Source organism: Lampetra planeri, chromosome 1 (genome assembly GCF_965212315.1).
Source record: "Lampetra planeri chromosome 1, kcLamPlan1.2.h2, whole genome shotgun sequence".
Taxonomy (NCBI): domain Eukaryota; kingdom Metazoa; phylum Chordata; class Hyperoartia; order Petromyzontiformes; family Petromyzontidae; genus Lampetra; species Lampetra planeri.
Genome location: NC_136107.1, coordinates 9,875,089 through 9,893,910, shown reverse-complemented (window position 1 = coordinate 9,893,910; position 18,822 = coordinate 9,875,089). Strand labels below are relative to the sequence as shown.

The window sequence follows — 18,822 nt, the reverse complement described above, 5'->3', positions numbered from 1 at the left end:
ACGTAGAAGGGAAATAATAAAATAATATAAATATAAAACATATATTTCCCTTCTACGTGACTTTACCGAAAGAACCAAGAATATGAATCCCTGCAGTCACGAAAGCTTTAAATCAAAATTGAACTCAGGCTATCAAAATTAGCTAATTTCCAGTCCACTGCTATGGGCTGCTGAGTGTGAAATTAAATTATACATATTTTAACCTCCACATTTCCTATACCGGCAATAGCCAGGCATGCCGAACGACGTGGGCATGCTCACCTGTCTTTGACGCGCAGGATGAGCTGGTGGAATCGTTCCACGTGCTCGAAGCTCGCCTTGTCCGTCACCGAGTACACGATGAGGAAACCGTCGCCCGTGCGCATGTACTGCTCCCTCATGGCGCTGAACTCCTCCTGCCCGGCTGTGTCCAGCACTGCCAGGGAGAGGTCGCAAGCAATGACAGATGAGCCATGCGCCATGCTAAGAACTAGTGACATGGCACTTAGGGACTCTGCTAAACAATATATGGGCTATGAAGAAGGCCCATTGGCCAAAATGTCACGTTATGTGTTTTACTTTTAAGGCCACAATGTTTTATACTGTATTGACGAATGTGCTGCGTTTTTTTGTGAATGGAGCCACTTCACAACAGATGCACACACACATGCCCCGTCTCGGGGCTATTGACAAGTTTTAAAGACCCGTGGCAAAATGGCAATTGAGGCCCTTTGAGGTCACTTGGGCCCTTTTTCGTGCCCCTTTAGATCTGAGGCCTGAGAGAGACATCCCCCTTTTCCCCCTCCTCTAACTGGTCACTGAACCACATCATCCACACCTCTTGGAATGGAACTCCTGTCTTATGATGTTCATTGTGGGGCTCGTAATTGATTACTCTCCTGTTGATGGAATTGATTACGTTTACTGTCTCGTTTGTTTCCTTTCTCATACCCGTCCCCTTTGTACAGCTGTGTTCGCCCCATTAGCATAAATGTACCATAAGCATGTCAACTTCATATAATTTGTGTCAATTGTAAACATTTGATTCCCACACTCACCATTGTTTGTATGTATCAGGAGTGTAAGAATCAATTTTATTAAATGCACAATTACATGCCTCGTAAAGACAACAGCCACACTCAAATTCTGATATGTGCAGCAGACTGCGCCAGTTAATTCATTCACAAATATATTCGCCTTTTGGACTCTTTTTACAAGGGATTGTTTTTAACACCTGACTCTACGGGTGTCATCTATAAGCAGCTTCTGCATTGCATGTATTCTTACAGACTTGCACAAACCTAATCGTGAATTATCACAGGTTTCCTGCTATTGTCCCAGATAGCATCCACCGGCAAAGTCTGAGATAGGACAGGAAGTGACCCTTTACACCCTCCAGTTGTGAGGAAGTGAGCACTTCCACCATCATGAAAAACATCCTTCAAACCACACCAGCCCTATGACGCTGCCCACCACAGCAAAGACAACACCTACCATTCCACAAGCTTCCCTGAGCAAGGAACATTCCAGGTTACTTACACCTCACTTACATCTGTGCTGGTCAAGGGTGCTGAAATTGGAGCATTCCATGTCATGCAGAGGGGAGGGTGAAGGAGATTTGTTTTCCATGTTTCCAACCTAGAGGGTTATCTTTGTGGAAGCGATTCTAACTTCCACGTCTCGCATTTTAAGTTTTTTATATTTTTGTTTGAGTAAAATTTCATGGTGCCATGACGATGTAATTAGTGCATTCGTGCATGTCAAAAAAACATGCTTAACACAAGCGAGGTACTTGAAGGTAATTGCTTCATTAGATGTATACATGTGATGTGGCACACCTAGCAACGGCAAAATACTTGACAAAAACCACAACACTTCAGAAGTGACCAAGGTTAATGAAACCTGTCAGTTGGCGAGACGCGACGCGGCGCTATGGCGTACCGTCCAGGATGGCCCACTGTCCGTCAATCTCTGCGTGCTTAATGTACGAATCCTCGATGGTGGGGTCGTAGTCCGGCACAAAGATCTTTTGGAAGAATTGGATGGTGAGCGCGCTCTTGCCCACGCCACCATCGCCCACTACCACCACCTTGTAGGTGGGGAGGTTCTCGTTGGGAACTCCACCGCTGGCCATAAGTGCAGGACTCCACTCAATGGGACCACAATCGTGGCCACCAACAGGTGGCTCGTCGACGGTGGCTGACCTGCATCCGTCGTGTCCGAGAGGAAGACGCAGCACAATCTGAATAAATCACTCACACCTTACTGCGAGGACTACATTGCAAGCGGAAGAATCCACTGTTGTACTATATTACTATGGTCCAAGTATATGCTAACCTCCCTCACCAAACCATACTGTCATGAAGAAATATGATCAAATAACCCCCAAGACCACAGTGTGAGGAAACCCTCATCCAAGAGTGGATGGACAAAATGGCTGCATGTGTGCCTTTGTGTAGTCATTGCTGAGTTAATTATCGTATGTGAAGCACAGGTTGAATTAAGACAATTATCCATTCATTTTTATCACTCCTTTTTATGAAGTAAGATTTCTATTTTAATAATGGTGTTTGTTTAATCACTGATATTTAAAGAGCATTCAGGTCATCGAATGTAAATCGGCCTTCTCGATGAATGAAACCCCGCAGCCATTGTTTAAATGAGGAAATGTTGTACCTGTGTCGGCTCCTCTGATGCTCGCAAGCAAAGCTGTAGCCTATTTAATAAATGTACTTACGTAACTCGACACTATCATGGGCCAGACCCATGCACAAATACTGTGGGGATCAACATTGAGCTACATCAAAGTGTTGGAAAAGGTTCAAACTAAAATGTGCTGGTTTGACAATGTCACTCAATTTGCCGAGTTTTCAAAAGTAGATGAAATGTTTTTTTCAATTGAAAAAGAAAACTGTAAATTGTGGCAATAGTACGGTAATTCTAGATTTGAAGCTTTCGTGACTGCAATGATTCATATTCTTAGGTTTTTTCGGTAAAGTCACGTAGGTAAAAAACATTAAAAAGTAAAATAAAATAAAAATCACGACGTTTCGGAGGCAACACAAGCTTCCGTCTTCAGGTGGTACCGTCACAGCCACGACAGCTGTATCAAGTAAATGAGAGATTGCAGAAGCCACCACTCCGTTTATATAATGGTTGGAGGAGGTGGTGGAGCAAGGACCGCATACTTTTATTAATATGGTAAGGTGAGGCTTAAGACTAAGAATAGACTGCATAACAAAGGCTGAGCATTTGTTATGGAGAGGTGCGGTTTGTGACTCAACCTGTAACAGGGAGACCACCACTAGACATGGTAAAACTGTGATGGTTGTCTGTCAAATAAGATTGGCAAATAAGTGTAGTTAAATCGTTTTTGCATGGTTAATCACATCTTTCCAATGATTACTCAGTTTGTAACCGTCATCACGGTTGAAATTATGTCTGTGTTTGTATATTTGTATGGCTTCGTGTACAAACCTTTGATGGTAGCCAGGAGGTTTGCAGAGAACCTCGGTCTCGGAAAATACAATTTCATGAGAGCCCACCGAGTTGTAGCAATGATCGGCAACGGCCGAAGAATCAGTCCTGCCGTGTTTCAGATCTGACTTGTGCTCGCGGACACGATCAGAAACATGACGTTTCGTTTCTCCAATGTAGCAATCACCACAAATGCAACTCAATGTGTAGACTCCAGGATACTGTAAGTCAGGAACGACATCCTTCACAGATGGAATCAAATCACGGATTTTATGCACTGTACTGAATCGGACTTGGATCTTATGTTTGTTTAGAATTTTGGAGATCTTTTTGGTCACGCCTGCTATGTATGGCAACGTGATAGTTTTGGTCGGAGTTTCATGTGGCTAGCTACTATTCTTAAGAATGCTAAGAAACCCACTAGTAACATCAGCAAAAACGAACGCTCTGAACTCGCGGACCTAAAAAAGAGAGATGATATAGTCATCCTCTTGGCAGATAAGGGCAATGCCACGGTCATCATGGATAAAGATTCACTAGCATAAGTACCCGGCGTTGCCCGGGTGAAAAATATATTTCTTAATAACCTTACATATATACACATATGGGCTGCTACCCCTGCCCCCCCCCCCCCCCCCCCCCCCAGGCACGATCTCCTCGGCTGCTGTGCAGTAATATGTACGGCCTATAGTGTGGTGGGGTGTCGAGGCCTAGTACCGTGCAGAGCCTCCGGCCTCGCCTAGATTGCCCACCCGGCCGAGGCTGGGTACCGGGGCCGTTACCCCCCCCCCCGCGCTACAATAATACTGTATAATCGCTATAATTTAATAATCTACCGACCCTATAATAGTAATTGCACACATTGTGGTGGGGGGGGGAGTGAAGAGGACGTGAAACTTTGATGAATTTACCTCAGAGTCGCGTGTTAATGCGTGCGCATATTTTTAACGGGAATTAAAAATGGCGTCCACCCCACAGCGAATGCGTCGCTACCCGTTGCCAGGGGCAACCGCCGTCCAATGAAACTGGGTATGGTCCGGCGACACACAGACAGACAGACAGATTTGCGATTTTATATATATAGATATACAACAACAAAATCCTGGACCTTCTTAATGATGGGAGTTACTCCAAAATTAAAAACGATCCCACTAAAAACCTAACGACAAAAACCAACAGTATCATCACGAGTTCGACTTCCCTAATCGAACCAAGCAAACGTCCCTCTCTAAAACCATCGGCGGCTAAACCTCCCAGACTCTATGGTCTTCCCAAAATCCATAAAAAAGGCACCCCGCTACGACCCATCGTGTCGACGATAAACTCTCCTACGTACAAACTATACAAACTAGCCCGTTTACTATCAGATACTCTGCTCCCCTTCACAGGCAAGACCTCTTCGGCAGTACTCAACTCAACCCAATTAGTCTCTATGATTAAGGACATGGTACTATCTCCTGATGACATCATCGTCAGCTTTGATGTAGTATCTTTGTTCACCAAAGTCCCAGTACTGGACACCCTAACAATAATTGAGGACTTAGTCCAACATGGATTGAATTCTGATGTACCTGCGCTGGTTAGGCATTGCCTCACCAACACTTATTTTACCTGGAATGGCACCTTCTACAAACAGAATGAGGGTACCCCTATGGGCTCCCCCTTGTCACCAGTTATAGCCAACATGTTCATGGAAAAGTTTGAATCAGACGCCATCCAGACATCCACCCTGCGTCCTTCCTTGTGGAAGAGGTATGTGGACGACACTTTCGTCATCTGGCCACATGGCCTCCCAGCATTGAACCACTTCTTGGATCACATCAATTCTAGACACCCATCCATCAGATTCACCATGGAAGTGGAGAAAGACGGTAAACTACCATTCTTGGATATTCTGTTTGAGAGGAGGCCTGACAGATCCTTGGGACATTCTGTCTACAGGAAAGCCACCCACACAGATTCCTACTTGAAACCGGATTCCCACCACCACCCATCTCAAAAGAATTCTCTCATCAAAACGCTATACCACAGAGCCCATGGCATTTCTGACCAACACCACCTGGCCGGTGAATTAAGACATGTACATCGGGCCCTCAGGATGAACGGATACTCTGACCGCACTATCCGCCAAGCTGTTTCTCCCACCATACAGAAACAGCCACATGAAACTCCGACCAAAACTATCATGTTGCCATACATAGCAGGCGTGACCAAAAAGATCTCCAAAATTCTAAACAAACATAAAATCCAAGTCCGATTCAGTACAGTGCATAAAATCCGTGATTTGATTCCATCTGTGAAGGATGTCGTTCCTGACTTACAGTATCCTGGAGTTTACAAATTGAGTTGCATTTGTGGTGATTGCTACATTGGAGAAACGAAACGTCATGTTTCTGATCGTGTCCGCGAGCACAAGTCAGATCTGAAACACGGCAGGACTGATTCTTCGGCCGTTGCCGATCATTGCTACAACTCGGTGGGCTCTCATGAAATTGTATTTTCCGAGACCAAGGTTCTCTGCAAACCTCCTGGCTACCATCAAAGGTTTGTACACGAAGCCATACAAATATACAAACACAGACATAATTTCAACCGTGATGACGGTTACAAACTGAGTAATCATTGGAAAGATGTGATTAACCATGCAAAAACGATTTAACTACACTTATTTGCCAATCTTATTTGACAGACAACCATCACAGTTTTACCATGTCTAGTGGTGGTCTCCCTGTTACAGGTTGAGTCACAAACCGCACCTCTCCATAACAAATGCTCAGCCTTTGTTATGCAGTCTATTCTTAGTCTTAAGCCTCACCTTACCATATTAATAAAAGTATGCGGTCCTTGCTCCACCACCTCCTCCAACCATTATATAAACGGAGTGGTGGCTTCTGAAATCTCTCATTTACTTGATACAGCTGTCGTGGCTGTGACGGTACCACCTGAAGACGGAAGCTTGTGTTGCCTCCGAAACGTCGTGATTTTTATTTTATTTTACTTTTTAATGTTTTTTACCTACGTGACTTTACCGAAAAAACCTAAGAATATGAATAATAGTACGGTATTTTTATGCGAATGTTGACACCACACAGTATTTGATTAAAAAAATATTGTTTATAGTTGCAGGGTGTACTCTACTGATTTCATACTTTTCTTACACAATGTATCAAGTAATTTATTGGCATTACAATAATTATTATAATGAGTCAATAGCCAAAATAGCCTCCTTTTTAAAAGGAAAATGGATTGCGATCACCTCCATTTGATGGGCCATTGGTGGAAACTCCAGATTCCTACGATAGGCACCTGTCTCTCCACAGGTCAACTGTTTACTTTCAAAAATCGTACTGAAGTATTCAATATTTGAGGAATGATGGCCCAATTTGTCACTGAACCAAGATACAGTATACACTCAACGTTTTTTTTGAAAAGTTGGGCACTCACCAGTGGAGTTGCATAAAACCCCTGAAATTACCATTTACTCTTGACTTGTGCCATTTGTTTCATCAAGTGTCAAACTCAGGGGGAATTTCCTTTCAGCTTAATATTTATGCAATGGGACGCAATGCTATAGCATAAACACGGAGAATTATGATTTTAGGTGGTGTTGATGTTTCACTGCTGGCTTAAAAAAAATCACTTCGTTCGAGGAGAAACGTGATACGAAACGCGATGACGGGTAATTGTGAGCATCTCGACATCCGCACACAGCAGCGTAGGAAACATCCCTGCTGTTGTAACGCCTCAGAATGAAGCTTACACGCAACAATGCACACATCATCACAAAGCGGGACTCTCCGATGCTATTAAAAATGTTGATTACGGTTGTCGATTCGATCGCAAGGGCATTTCTTCGTAGAGTTCTGCAGACTTTACAGCTCAATGTCCAACAGAGGGGGGCTGTTGGAAAATGCTTTACATTTACATCGAACAGCTATTATCAAGTAATGTTGTTAACATCGTTTTACCATGGAAACTCGTAACGTTCAGCGATTCAACTCGGATTCTGGCAGGGAATCAAGGTAACTCAATTTGTGACAAGCATGAAGGGCTCTGAAATTAACATTGAGTACGGGTGTGTTAGCATTACCTCTCTGTTTGTTACACACGTTTTTGGGGGTTATAATCATCATCCTCTTGCGTGAGTAACTAATATTAAAACTATCAGAAAACCATTTTATGTATTTATTTACAGTGGATGGATGTGTACAAAGAATTGGACCAAATATCCCAGAGCAGACCCACCCGTGAATGAGCCGATACATACAGGGTGGTCCAGATGTCTTATGACCCCTATTTTGCTCTCTAAAACGTTCTCTTTTGAAAGTAAAGTTTATTTAAAGCAGAAATTAGTATGCCAAGGAAATAAATGTTAGGGGTCAATTAATTAGGGGTTACAAGACATCGAGACCACCCTGTAGTGTAAGACGGCCTTTCGCTCTTTCTATATATACTGTGTATAAAAATGAACGTGATACTAAAACGGCGATAGGTTTGGTTACACGACAAAGTATTTAAAGAAAATGGGAATTTAAACACCAAGAAGAAGCGGGGTACCTGGCACTGTGCAGGTCACCCGGAGTGGGCAGACTCGGCTTCTGCTGTGGCAACTCTCCCAGAAGTTGGTTCTTCTCCAGCCCCTGGTGCTGTTGTCACCTCCCCACCGAACTGCGCTCTCAAATCTCGGTCCCTTCGCTCCAGCCGATGCCGCTCATTCCTGGCAGCTCGGGCGACATTCACCCTCGCTTGTGACAAAACTACGTCGACAAAAGTGTGGGATTTCGTGAAATAAGTAGAGAAAGTTGCAATTATTCACGGTGTGGGTGGGTTGATGGGCGGGCGGATGGGCTGCTCCACCCATGCGTGGCTTTTCCTGCATTACTCACCGAGGCCCTCCTTCACTCGGGGTGGGGGGGGGGACTCCACCAGAGCTGCCACCAAACCGGTCGGTGGCCACCCCCTGTGTCACGTTGGCATCCAACTTTGCGAACCCGCCCACACCTATGCAAAATAGAAACAAGCCCCATAGCTCATCGGATTCCTCCAGTCCAAAGTAAAAGATTCCGATAATGTGAGAGCTCGTGTCTCACAGACAGTCGGCGCTGCGGCGTGAACAACTGTATAAGTATTATTATAACTCAAGTCAAAAATTTAATTACGGTACTCGCGTATTTTTTGCAGGAAGCAACACCGAGCCGTAGGACTCTTTTTCAGAAGGGTCCCGCATTGTAATATTTTATAAACATGTTTTCAGCCAACGAATGAGTGTTTACGTGTGAAGTATTTGAATGACGGCAGGAAACTCCTTGACGGGTAACACACTTTTTATTAAATCTTGACTTGTCACTATACAACGAGTGGTCTCTATTCCTCGGACTACACACACTTCACTCGACACGTGTAGTTACTATTCCCCTGAGTACACACACTTCACTTGACTCGTGTAGATTCTATTCCTCCGGCTACACACACTTCACTTGACTCGTGTAGCTCCTATTCCTCCGGCTACACACACTTCACTTGACTCGTGTAGCTTCTATTCCTCCGGCTACACACACTTCACTTGGCCCCGTAACGTCCGTGGAGCCTACAGGCCCACCCCAGCTTGGGCGTGGGCCACAACCTCTGAGTCCCACGAGCCGGCCCTCTCACGGACGTTCGGCCCCGGGTCCCAGGGTTCCGCCTCCTCCTCCATCTTCAGTCTTCGCTGGTACTCTCCCCGTGCGCCTGTGCGCATCCCCTTATATAGTCCCCGCTCACGGGAGACGGAGTGTATGCGGACCTCGACGTGAGCATCGCTCCTTAGTTGACCAATCACGACGCGCTGTTCCTACGATCCGTTTTCCCCAGCGCGTGTTACCACTACACAACCAATCACGCCGCGCTGCCACACGATCACTCCCTCTCAAGCGCGTCACCGGCACACAGCCAATCACTACCACATAACCCATGACCCCGCGCTGACCCCTGATCCTTCACCGTCAGCGCGCGTCACCAACACACACAGCCAATCACTACGCGCTGACACACGATCCCTACCCCAGCGCGTATCACCACTACATCACCCCCTCCCACATAGCTCGCAGCCGGCCCGGCTGCTAAACAACAACACAACACAACGTCAACACAAGAAAAACCCCACCCTCCAGTGTGTCCTGTAACGCAACAACAACAACAACCTATGTACAAATCGACAACCAACACAATAAAAGTCAACAACAACACACACAACAACTAGATAAGAAGCTATGTACAGCCCGACGAACAACACAATAAAAGCGAATTCCAGAAAATGAACGCGTCCAGTGTCTCTGCGACTACATGCAGTGACGAGGCGCTCCGGCCGCCTCGACTCCTCAATCGGTAGATCATAACAAGTAGCGCGACCTAGCGCGAGTCCGCCTGGCCGGTCCGTCGTATGGGACGGGACGCTGACGACCGTCCGGTGGCTCCGGCTGCTCTGGACGGCGCGGATCGGGCCTGGAAGGACCGGCCGCGCCGCGAAGATCCAGCTGCCGGTGGTCGGCAGCTGTCAGTTCCGAGACATCTGGGAGCGGATCAGGCGGAGACATGTGAGGATCAGGCAGAGACATTTCCCCCCTTGGGTCGTCGGTCACGTCACATGCTCGGCCCTCACGACACAAAGGGAGGCCATATGGAGGCGAGAACGGTTTCAGTCGGGAGGGGTGGACGTACCAATGGCGCTTTCCCCATTTTATTTGAACGCACTGGGGGCGTGCAACCCGCACGACCTCCACGGGTCCCCGCCATGGCTTCAACAATTTAGGCGACGTAGCCAAAGGTGCCTGAGGGCAATGCAGCCAGGCCCTATCACCTGGTTTCCAGTCGTGCACGGACACCTTCCGTGCACGCAACCGCTCGTTTGCAATTTGGCGAGCCCGCAAATTAAGCCGTGCGGCCTCCCTTGCCTCTGTCAGCTTATGGATATTAAATTTAATATGTTCTGCCAATTTCGAATTTGTTCGTGGTGCGGACAGGCCCAGCTGCGTTTCCATAGGCGGGTCGGCTTCCCGACCGTACATCAGATAGAATGGGGAAAATCCCGTTGCTGAATGGGGGGCCATTCTATACGCGGCGAGGACCCCCGGGACCTGCAGGTCCCAATCAACATGTGCCTCACACACCCGCTGGCACAGCATAGAAGTCAAAGTCCTGTGGAGTCTCTCCACCATCCCGTCCGTCTGTGGGTGGTACGGGGAGGTACGCACCTTCTTAATACCCAATAGGTCGCACACCTCTTGCAGCAATTTACTTGAAAATTTTTTCCCTTGGTCGGTCAGCAAGCGTTCGGGAGCCCCCTTGTCCAGGACGTAGCCCTGGACAAAGGCGTCCGTCACAGCCGCCGCCGACTGGTTGGCGAGTGGCCACGCCATAGGCCACCGGGTAAAATATTCGACACCCACCAACAGGTACTTATTACCCCTAGGCGTGACTGGAAAAGGCCCCAAAATATCGAGCGCAACGAGCTCGTTAGTGCGCGAGACCTGAATAGATTGCAGCGGTGGATTAAATGCCACGGGCGGTGGTTTCCGTCTGGCGCAATCAACACATCCCTTTAGAATATTCACCACGTCACTCCCCATCCCCGGCCAATAAGCAGAGCAAGCGTTTTGTTTACTCCCAAATGCAAGAGGCGTTCATGTGCGGCCAGGACAACTTTCCCCCTCACAGCGGAAGGCACCACAAGTGCGTGCCACCGGGACAAACTATCCCATCTCATTAAAAGGCCTTGCTTAAGTACCCAGGAGCCAGTTCGCTCCCGGCCCTCCTCGGGACCCCCCACCCTGCGGCGCAATGCTAGCAGGGAGCTGTCTTCCATTTGGAGACGGCCCCACTCAATCAGCGACAGTGAGAGTAGCGAGTTCTCTCCCTCAGGGGTAGCGGGAATATCCCCGATTGGTGCACCCGCGGTCGCAGCCAACGCCCCCATACCTTCCCCAACTGTCGGTTTACAGCGCGCCGATCCCGATAAGCACGCACATTTGTGACAAGGCGACAATCGCGACAGGGCATCGGCGTTTGTGTGGCGCAACCCCTTACGGTATGTAGTCGTGAACTGATAGTCCTGGAGGACTTCCAACCACCGTGACAATTGGCCCGAGGGTTGGGCGACCCTCAATGAATACTGAAGCGCCGCGTGGTCCGTCCGGACCGTAAAGTGACGGCCATAGAGATACGGTCTAAATTGTTGTACAAAAAAAACAATAGCAAGCAGCTCGCGACGGGTGACGCAGTAGTGCTGCTCCGCCAGTGACAATACCCTGCTACCATAGGCGACCACCCTTTCGACTCCCCCAACGACTTGCGAGAGCACCCCCCCAATGCCCGTGTTGCTAGCATCCGTGTCTAGCAAGAAGGGACTCGCAAAGTCAGGATAACGCAAGGGTGGGGCACCCACCAAGGCGTCCCGGAGGGAGCAGAACGCGGCCTCCTCCTCCGGTCCCCATCGGAACTTGACTCCTTTTGCCGTTAGAGCGTGCAAGGGTTTTGCAATGGTCGCGAAATGCTCAACGAATCGGCGGTAATAAGAAGCAAAACCGATGAAACTGCGCACGTCCGAAACTGACGTGGGCGTCGGCCATGAACTGACACAGTCCGTCTTCGCGGGATCGGTAGAGATCCCCAAAGAGTCGACAATGTGGCCCAAGTATCTAACGGACTTACGAAGAAGGTGGCATTTGGCCGGTTTAAACTTTAAATTAGCCGATCGCATTCTCAAGAACACCCCTCTCAATCGCTGGAGGTGTTCCTCAAACGTCTTACTGAAAACAATGACATCGTCAAGGTAAATCAAGCACGTATCCCATTGCAAGCCCGACAAAACCAACTCCATAAGGCGCTGAAACGTCGCGGGAGCGGAGTGAAGTCCCATGGGTAACCGGTTAAACTGGAACAGGCCCCCTGGAGTCCGAAATGCTGTCTTAGGTTTAGACTCGTCGTCGAGTGGCAACTGCCAAGAATCCCGATAATAAATCAAGAGTCAAAAAATATCGCGCACCAGACAATGCATCGAGGGACTCGTCCATTCTGGGGAGCGGATACGCGTCAGCCACAGAGATTTTATTCAGGCGACGGAAATCTACGCAAAACCGCAAGGACCCGTCCTGCTTTTTAACCAGCACAATAGGTGCTCCCCAAGGACTGGAAGAAGGCGAAATAATGACAGGCTTCCAGCATATCGTTGACGGCCGACTGAACGTGTTCCTTCTCAGCAGGACTCAGTCGGAAGGGATTTTGCCTGACCGGTGCCGCATCGCCCGTTTCAATATGGTGGCGTAACAGGTTCGTGCACCCAATGTCATACTTATGCTTACTGAACACATCAGAAAACTCTATCAGCAACGCACGCAGCGCACCCAACTGTACCGTTGACAAATCGTTCGAGTCCGCGCACAGCGAATCGACCCATCCAAGGTCCTCCCTCGCTGTAATGTTCCGCGTGGGGCTCGGATCAACCTGCGCAACCAGCCGCTCTTCCGCAGGGACCCGTGCCGCGTGAGCTAGCACGGTGCCCTGCTGAATAACGGCCGGCCGCGACCCAGCGTTTAAAACCATCACAAACGGGTCCTTGTCAGCCTGAACCAAAGTGTGAGCCACCGACAAATCGAGACCTCCGACAGCCCTATTTGAAGGACCCAAAAGCATGCCTTGTTCCGAGGTCTCCCCCACCCACGGTTTCCGCAACCGGAGGGGAATTAACATCTGTGAACCCGGGGGCACGTGCACGGTCTGTGTCGCCAACGCTTGTATCGTAGCGCACGCCGTCCGAATTTCAGTAGGGTTCGTCAAAAATGAAATACGGCGACCCGATGGTAGTTCAATCCAACGCTGATCGATGAGAATTTTAATGGGCATTTTAGCCAAAAAATCTGTGCCCAATAGACAAGGAACCGCCAAGGAAGAAGAAACGAAAACGGGTCCCGACAATTTTATATCTCCAATGCAAATGGACGCCCTAATCTGACCGATAATGCCCAACGATCCCCCATTAGCGGCGTAAAATGGCACGTCCACTGGGAGCAGCGGTCGACATTGGACGGGGAGAATGTTGTAAATGAGGTCCGATATAATAGTCGCCGACGCCCCCGTGTCCACTAACACCCTGACCTCGACCCCATCAATGAATCCCGTAACGACGGATGATCCCGCCGAGGCAGCCACTATTCTGTGCCCCAACTCCGACCATTTAATATCCCCCCGGTCCCGGCCGAACCCCCCTCGCCGAACCGAATCCCCGAACCCTAACCGGCTCTCCTCCGCCGCAACGCGACGGCCCATGTGTGTCGTGCATGTAGGCCGAGCATGTGAGGTGCCGCGACTTGCCGGGGTTAGTAGGGACGACTTGGGGCCTTGGTCGTCGTCCAGCCGAGGTCCCATGGCGCGCTGACGTGGAGCGCGGCAACCGGACGCCACGTGGCCCCGGAGGCCGCAGTTATAACACGTGATGAGGGTCGTCGGAGATCTCGGTTGCTCCAGCTTGCGGGCCGATTGCAGAGGCGAACGACCCCCCGACCTCCAGTCCCCCAGTCGTCCCGTGGTGAACGCCTCCTCTCGTGGGCTGACAACTTGGGGTTCGGTGACCACCGGGCCCGGAGCTGAGGCCACGGCAGCATTGCAGACGACCCCCTGTTTACGTTGAAGGACCTCGTGCACCTGTATACTTGTTGCGACCCGCAAGGAAGAAATATCGATCTCGTCGGCCGTGTTGATGGGGACCCACAGGTCCCGCGCCAACTTGAGCAGTTGCTCCAAGACCATCGCGTCCTGGCCCTCCTCGTCCATACGAGGGAACGCGGCGTCGGCGAGAGCCAGCAACGCCGTCCGGTAGGCGAGCACGGTCTCCGTGTCCGCCTTCCGCCTTGCATAAAAATGATGGCGACACGCCGAGGGAGGTCCGTAGACCTTGGCCATGAGACCCAACGCGGCCTTAAGCGTGGAGCGGTCCGACCTCCGTGCTGACGTGAAGGCCGCGAGCGCGTTGTCGTCCAACATGGCAGGCAGTGCCCGCAGCGCCGTAGCGTCGGACCAGGCGGACATTTCCTGATGCACCAGAAATCTGCGCTGGAATTGGCCCCAGTCCCCGCCATCCGCCTTGAAGGCTGACAATGTTGGAAGGCGCTGTTGAAAGATGAAGTCGTCCTCTGCCTCGTGGTTCCTCTCCGCCGCTCCGTCGGTGTGCGAGATGGTGGCCCCAATGGCGGGTGTCTGATGGCGGTCCACAGCGCGCGTTGATGACGTAAGCGGGCGCGCTTGGAGAACCGCCGCCACGTGGTGCTCGCCGTTCCCGCCAAAAGATGGCCGCGCAGTAGAAAGGGCGGGAATCCCCCAGTCATTTTGGCGGGAATCCGCGGGGCGACCCTGTTGAATGTCCGCCGACGTCCCCGCTCCTCCCGACGTGCTGATCTCCGCCAGGATGGACGCGGCGGCGAGCAGCAGCTCCGCCAGACGGGAGTGCACCTCGCGGAGCACGGCTTCGGTCCCCAATCGCTCGTCCGGCGCCCTCGGCGGATCCTGCGGCGTCGGCATTTCTTCTTCCTCACCCCCCGATGCCAGCTGGCCCGAGTCGTCAAGGTTATCCTCGTGGTCAATCTCGTGAGTCCGACGGGTCTTCCTTGTATCCATGCTTGGAAGACTGTTTCACTTCTGACGCCAGTTGAAGTATTTGAATGACGGCAGGAAACTCCTTGACGGGTAACACACTTTTTATTAAATCTTGACTTGTCACTATACAACGAGTGGTCTCTATTCCTCGGACTACACACACTTCACTCGACACGTGTAGTTATTATTCCCCTGAGTACACACACTTCACTTGACTCGTGTAGATTCTATTCCTCCGGCTACACACACTTCACTTGACTCGTGTAGCTCCTATTCCTCCGGCTACACACACTTCACTTGACTCGTGTAGCTTCTATTCCTCCGGCTACACACACTTCACTTGGCCCCATAACGTCCGTGGAGCCTACAGGCCCACCCCAGCTTGGGCGTGGGCCACAACCTCTGAGTCCCACGAGCCGGCCCTCTCACGGACGTTCGGCCCCGGGTCCCAGGGTTCCGCCTCCTCCTCCGTCTTCAGTCTTCGCTGGTACTCTCCCCGTGCGCCTGTGCGCATCCCCTTATATAGTCCCCGCTCACGGGAGACGGAGTGTATGCGGACCTCGACGTGAGCATCGCTCCTTAGTTGACCAATCACGACGCGCTGTTCCTACGATCCGTTTTCCCCAGCGCGTGTTACCACTACACAACCAATCACGCCGCGCTGCCACACGATCACTCCCTCTCAAGCGCGTCACCGGCACACAGCCAATCACTACCACATAACCCATGACCCCGCGCTGACCCCTGATCCTTCACCGTCAGCGCGCGTCACCAACACACACAGCCAATCACTACGCGCTGACACACGATCCCTACCCCAGCGCGTATCACCACTACACGTGTGGGAGGAAACCGGAGCACTTGGAGAAAACCCACGTGTGCGCGAAATAGTCTCTAAGCCACTGAAAACCTTTTACAAAACCAAATTCAGACCTGGAAGGGGACATGAAAGGGACGTGTTTGCCTGTGGCTCTGACCTGCTTATATAATAACACCAGCCTTTTGCCCGTCCAAGGAAGGGTGTATTGCAGTAAATCTGTAACTTGCAAGCTAAAAGCAGACCGCGACGTGATATATTCGCTGCATAAATGCGTGTGCAATTTGTAAGGGGGCGGTGACACGGATCTATTTCATTTTAAGGTGATAATCCCTTGTCCATCATGACGTCCTTTTTACTTCGATGTCTCAACAGCGTTACGGAGATCACGTGACGTGAGGGTTCTGCCTTTGTAGTGAGGGCTGTGAGTTGACGCCGAGAAGGGGGGGAGGAGGCGCCTCGCCCCCCACATGTGGAGTGACGTCAGCCGCTAATTATTATTAATGAGGGGGGTCCATGTGGAGGACGTAACCTGTTAATGATTATTCATGAAGGGGGGCTGGTCGATGTGGAGTAACGTCATGAGCGTTAAGGACAGACATTCCTGGGTGATTATCGTAGGTATGATGGTTGGGAACAGAGGTGTAAGGGGCCGTCCGTAAATGACGTCACGCGATTTTGGACGATTTTTGACCCCCCCCCCCCTAGTCACACGTCGTCACAAAAAGTCAGACCCCCCATAAAATATGACGTCATAAAGCTCTGCCCCCCCCCCCAAAAAAAAAACATGCTTCAAATCGCCTTTTAGCGTCATCTGGTTCATCACCATGTGAGACTAGGCTCTAAGAAAAGCTGTCTTGGGTGTGAACCAATCAATTTCAAGGACAGTGCAAACATTATCAGAGTTGTGTTTTTTGTTTGCATTCCGACCGCAGGTATTGTGCTCAATGCAAACATGACTCCTTGTAAAAAAGGTGTCAGTTTTGTTGCCAGATAAAAGGGTAAAAAAACAATTATCATGCTTCAAATCGCTTTAGACTATTGTAATTGTAGTGCGTATTTAATGTGGCGCTGCACTCTGATGTTGTAGGTAGAAAATATGTATTAATAAGTCTATTTAATTAAGTAGAACGTGTTGTCTATATTTATTTAAAGTTGCGAATTTTGATGTGACGTCACATTCCCCCCCCCCCTTCGTCACACATCGTCACAAATATCTGACCCCCCCCCCCTAGGTGCGTGACGTCATTTATTGACGGCCCCATAACCGGTGTTACTATGCTATTTGAATGCCATTGGATACAAGAGGTGTTTGTTCTAGATTTGAAGCTTTCGTGACTGCAAGGATTCATACTCTTAGGTTTTTTCGGTAAAGTCACGTAGGTAAAAAATAAAAATACAAAATAAAAATCATAGAAATCGTAATAGAAATAAAATAATAAATCACGAGGTGTTTGGTTTGAGAGATTGTCTGCGTTCTAGTGCCCTCGAGTGGCCAATCAAATGACTCGCCAACGCAAAGGCTGCTGCGTCTCGTTTGATGTGGGTTTTCCCCGTGCTGTACCCCTCTGTACCGTCTCGTTTGTTCCGACCAATAATACATTTGTGCCTGGGATATGTCGCTAAAATGACCCGCGATCAAATCGCCCGGCGTGTAGAAGTCACAAACGTTTTCGTGTAAGACCCGACGCAGACGCTCCCTTCTGGATTTGATGTTCTGCTAAGCTTTGGGGCCGTCCATAAATGACGTCACGCGATTTTGGACGATTTTGACCCCCCCCCCTCTCGTCACACGGCGTCACAAAACCTCAGACCCCCCCCCCCTTAAATATGACGTCACAAAGCTCTGCCCCCCCCCCCAAATAAAACATGCTTCAAATCGCTTTAAACTATTGTCATTGTAGTGCGTATTTAATGTGGCGTTGCTCTCTGATGTTGTAGGAGAAAACATTTATTAATTTAAAGTATATTTAATTAAGTAGAACGTGTTGTCTATATTTGTTTAAAGTTGCACATTTTGATGTGACGTCACATTTTTCAAACCCCCCCCACGTCACACATCGTCACACATGTCTGACCCCCCCCCCACAGGTGCGTGACGTCATTTATGGACGCCCCTTTATGGATACAACCCTTAAACCGCAGCAGATAATTGATGCACACGTGGAACATGAAACATTCTCTGGTGTGCGACCGTGGGGTGACCCAGAATAATAGACCTTGGGGCATAAAACGACTCAATAATGCCCGATTCACAAACACAGTGGCTTTGGCCGTGTCCAATTAAGATGAACACGTAATTCTTGGTTCTTTCGGTAAAGTCACGTAGAAGGGAAATAATAAAATAATAAAACAATAAAATTCTCACGACGTTTCGATTGCAACACAAGCAATCATCATCAGGTGTGAAAACCACCGAAAAAACCAAGAATATGAATCCCTGCAGTCACGAAAGCTTTAAATCGAATATTCTTGGTTTTTTCGGTAAAGTCACGTAGGTAAAACATTAAATTAATAAAAGTAACAAATTTTTGTTTTTACTTTTATTAATTTTAATAATAAAGCTAAAATGTTATTTATTTATTACTTTTATTTTTTTACCTACGTGACTTTACCGAAAAACCTAAGAATATGAATCCTTGCAGTCACGAAAGCTTCAAATCTTTAAATCGAAATTTAAGATGAACACGTTACGTTTTGAAGCCGAATCGTGAGTAGAATCGATTCACCGATACTGAATCAACGAGAATCGATTCCTTCAGAAACCCCAACACAACCGGAAAAACATACCCCTGCCAAGAGTTACATTACCCAGTTCGCATTGGCACGGCCCGCGACACTTCCCGAGCGCTGATTGGTTGGTGGGATGCGCGTCCCCCCCTCCCACAGCAATTTGACCAATGAGATTTCGCGAGGGGGGGGGGCGC

At 49.1% G+C, this 18,822-nt stretch overlaps 1 protein-coding gene across 1 annotated transcript; it reads right to left on the bottom strand.

Annotated features, from left to right (window-relative positions):
* Positions 1–238: 238 nt before the first annotated feature.
* On the bottom strand, positions 239–8,307 carry LOC144717331 (ras-related protein M-Ras). The gene is made up of 3 exons (XM_078592817.1): positions 8,014–8,307; positions 1,921–2,183; positions 239–415 (listed from the first exon to the last, which is right to left on the bottom strand). The coding sequence occupies exons 2-3, from the start codon at positions 2,111–2,113 to the stop codon at positions 258–260; spliced, it is 351 nt and encodes a 116-aa protein (XP_078448943.1). The 5' UTR covers positions 2,114–2,183; positions 8,014–8,307; the 3' UTR covers positions 239–257.
* Positions 8,308–18,822: the final 10,515 nt, after the last annotated feature.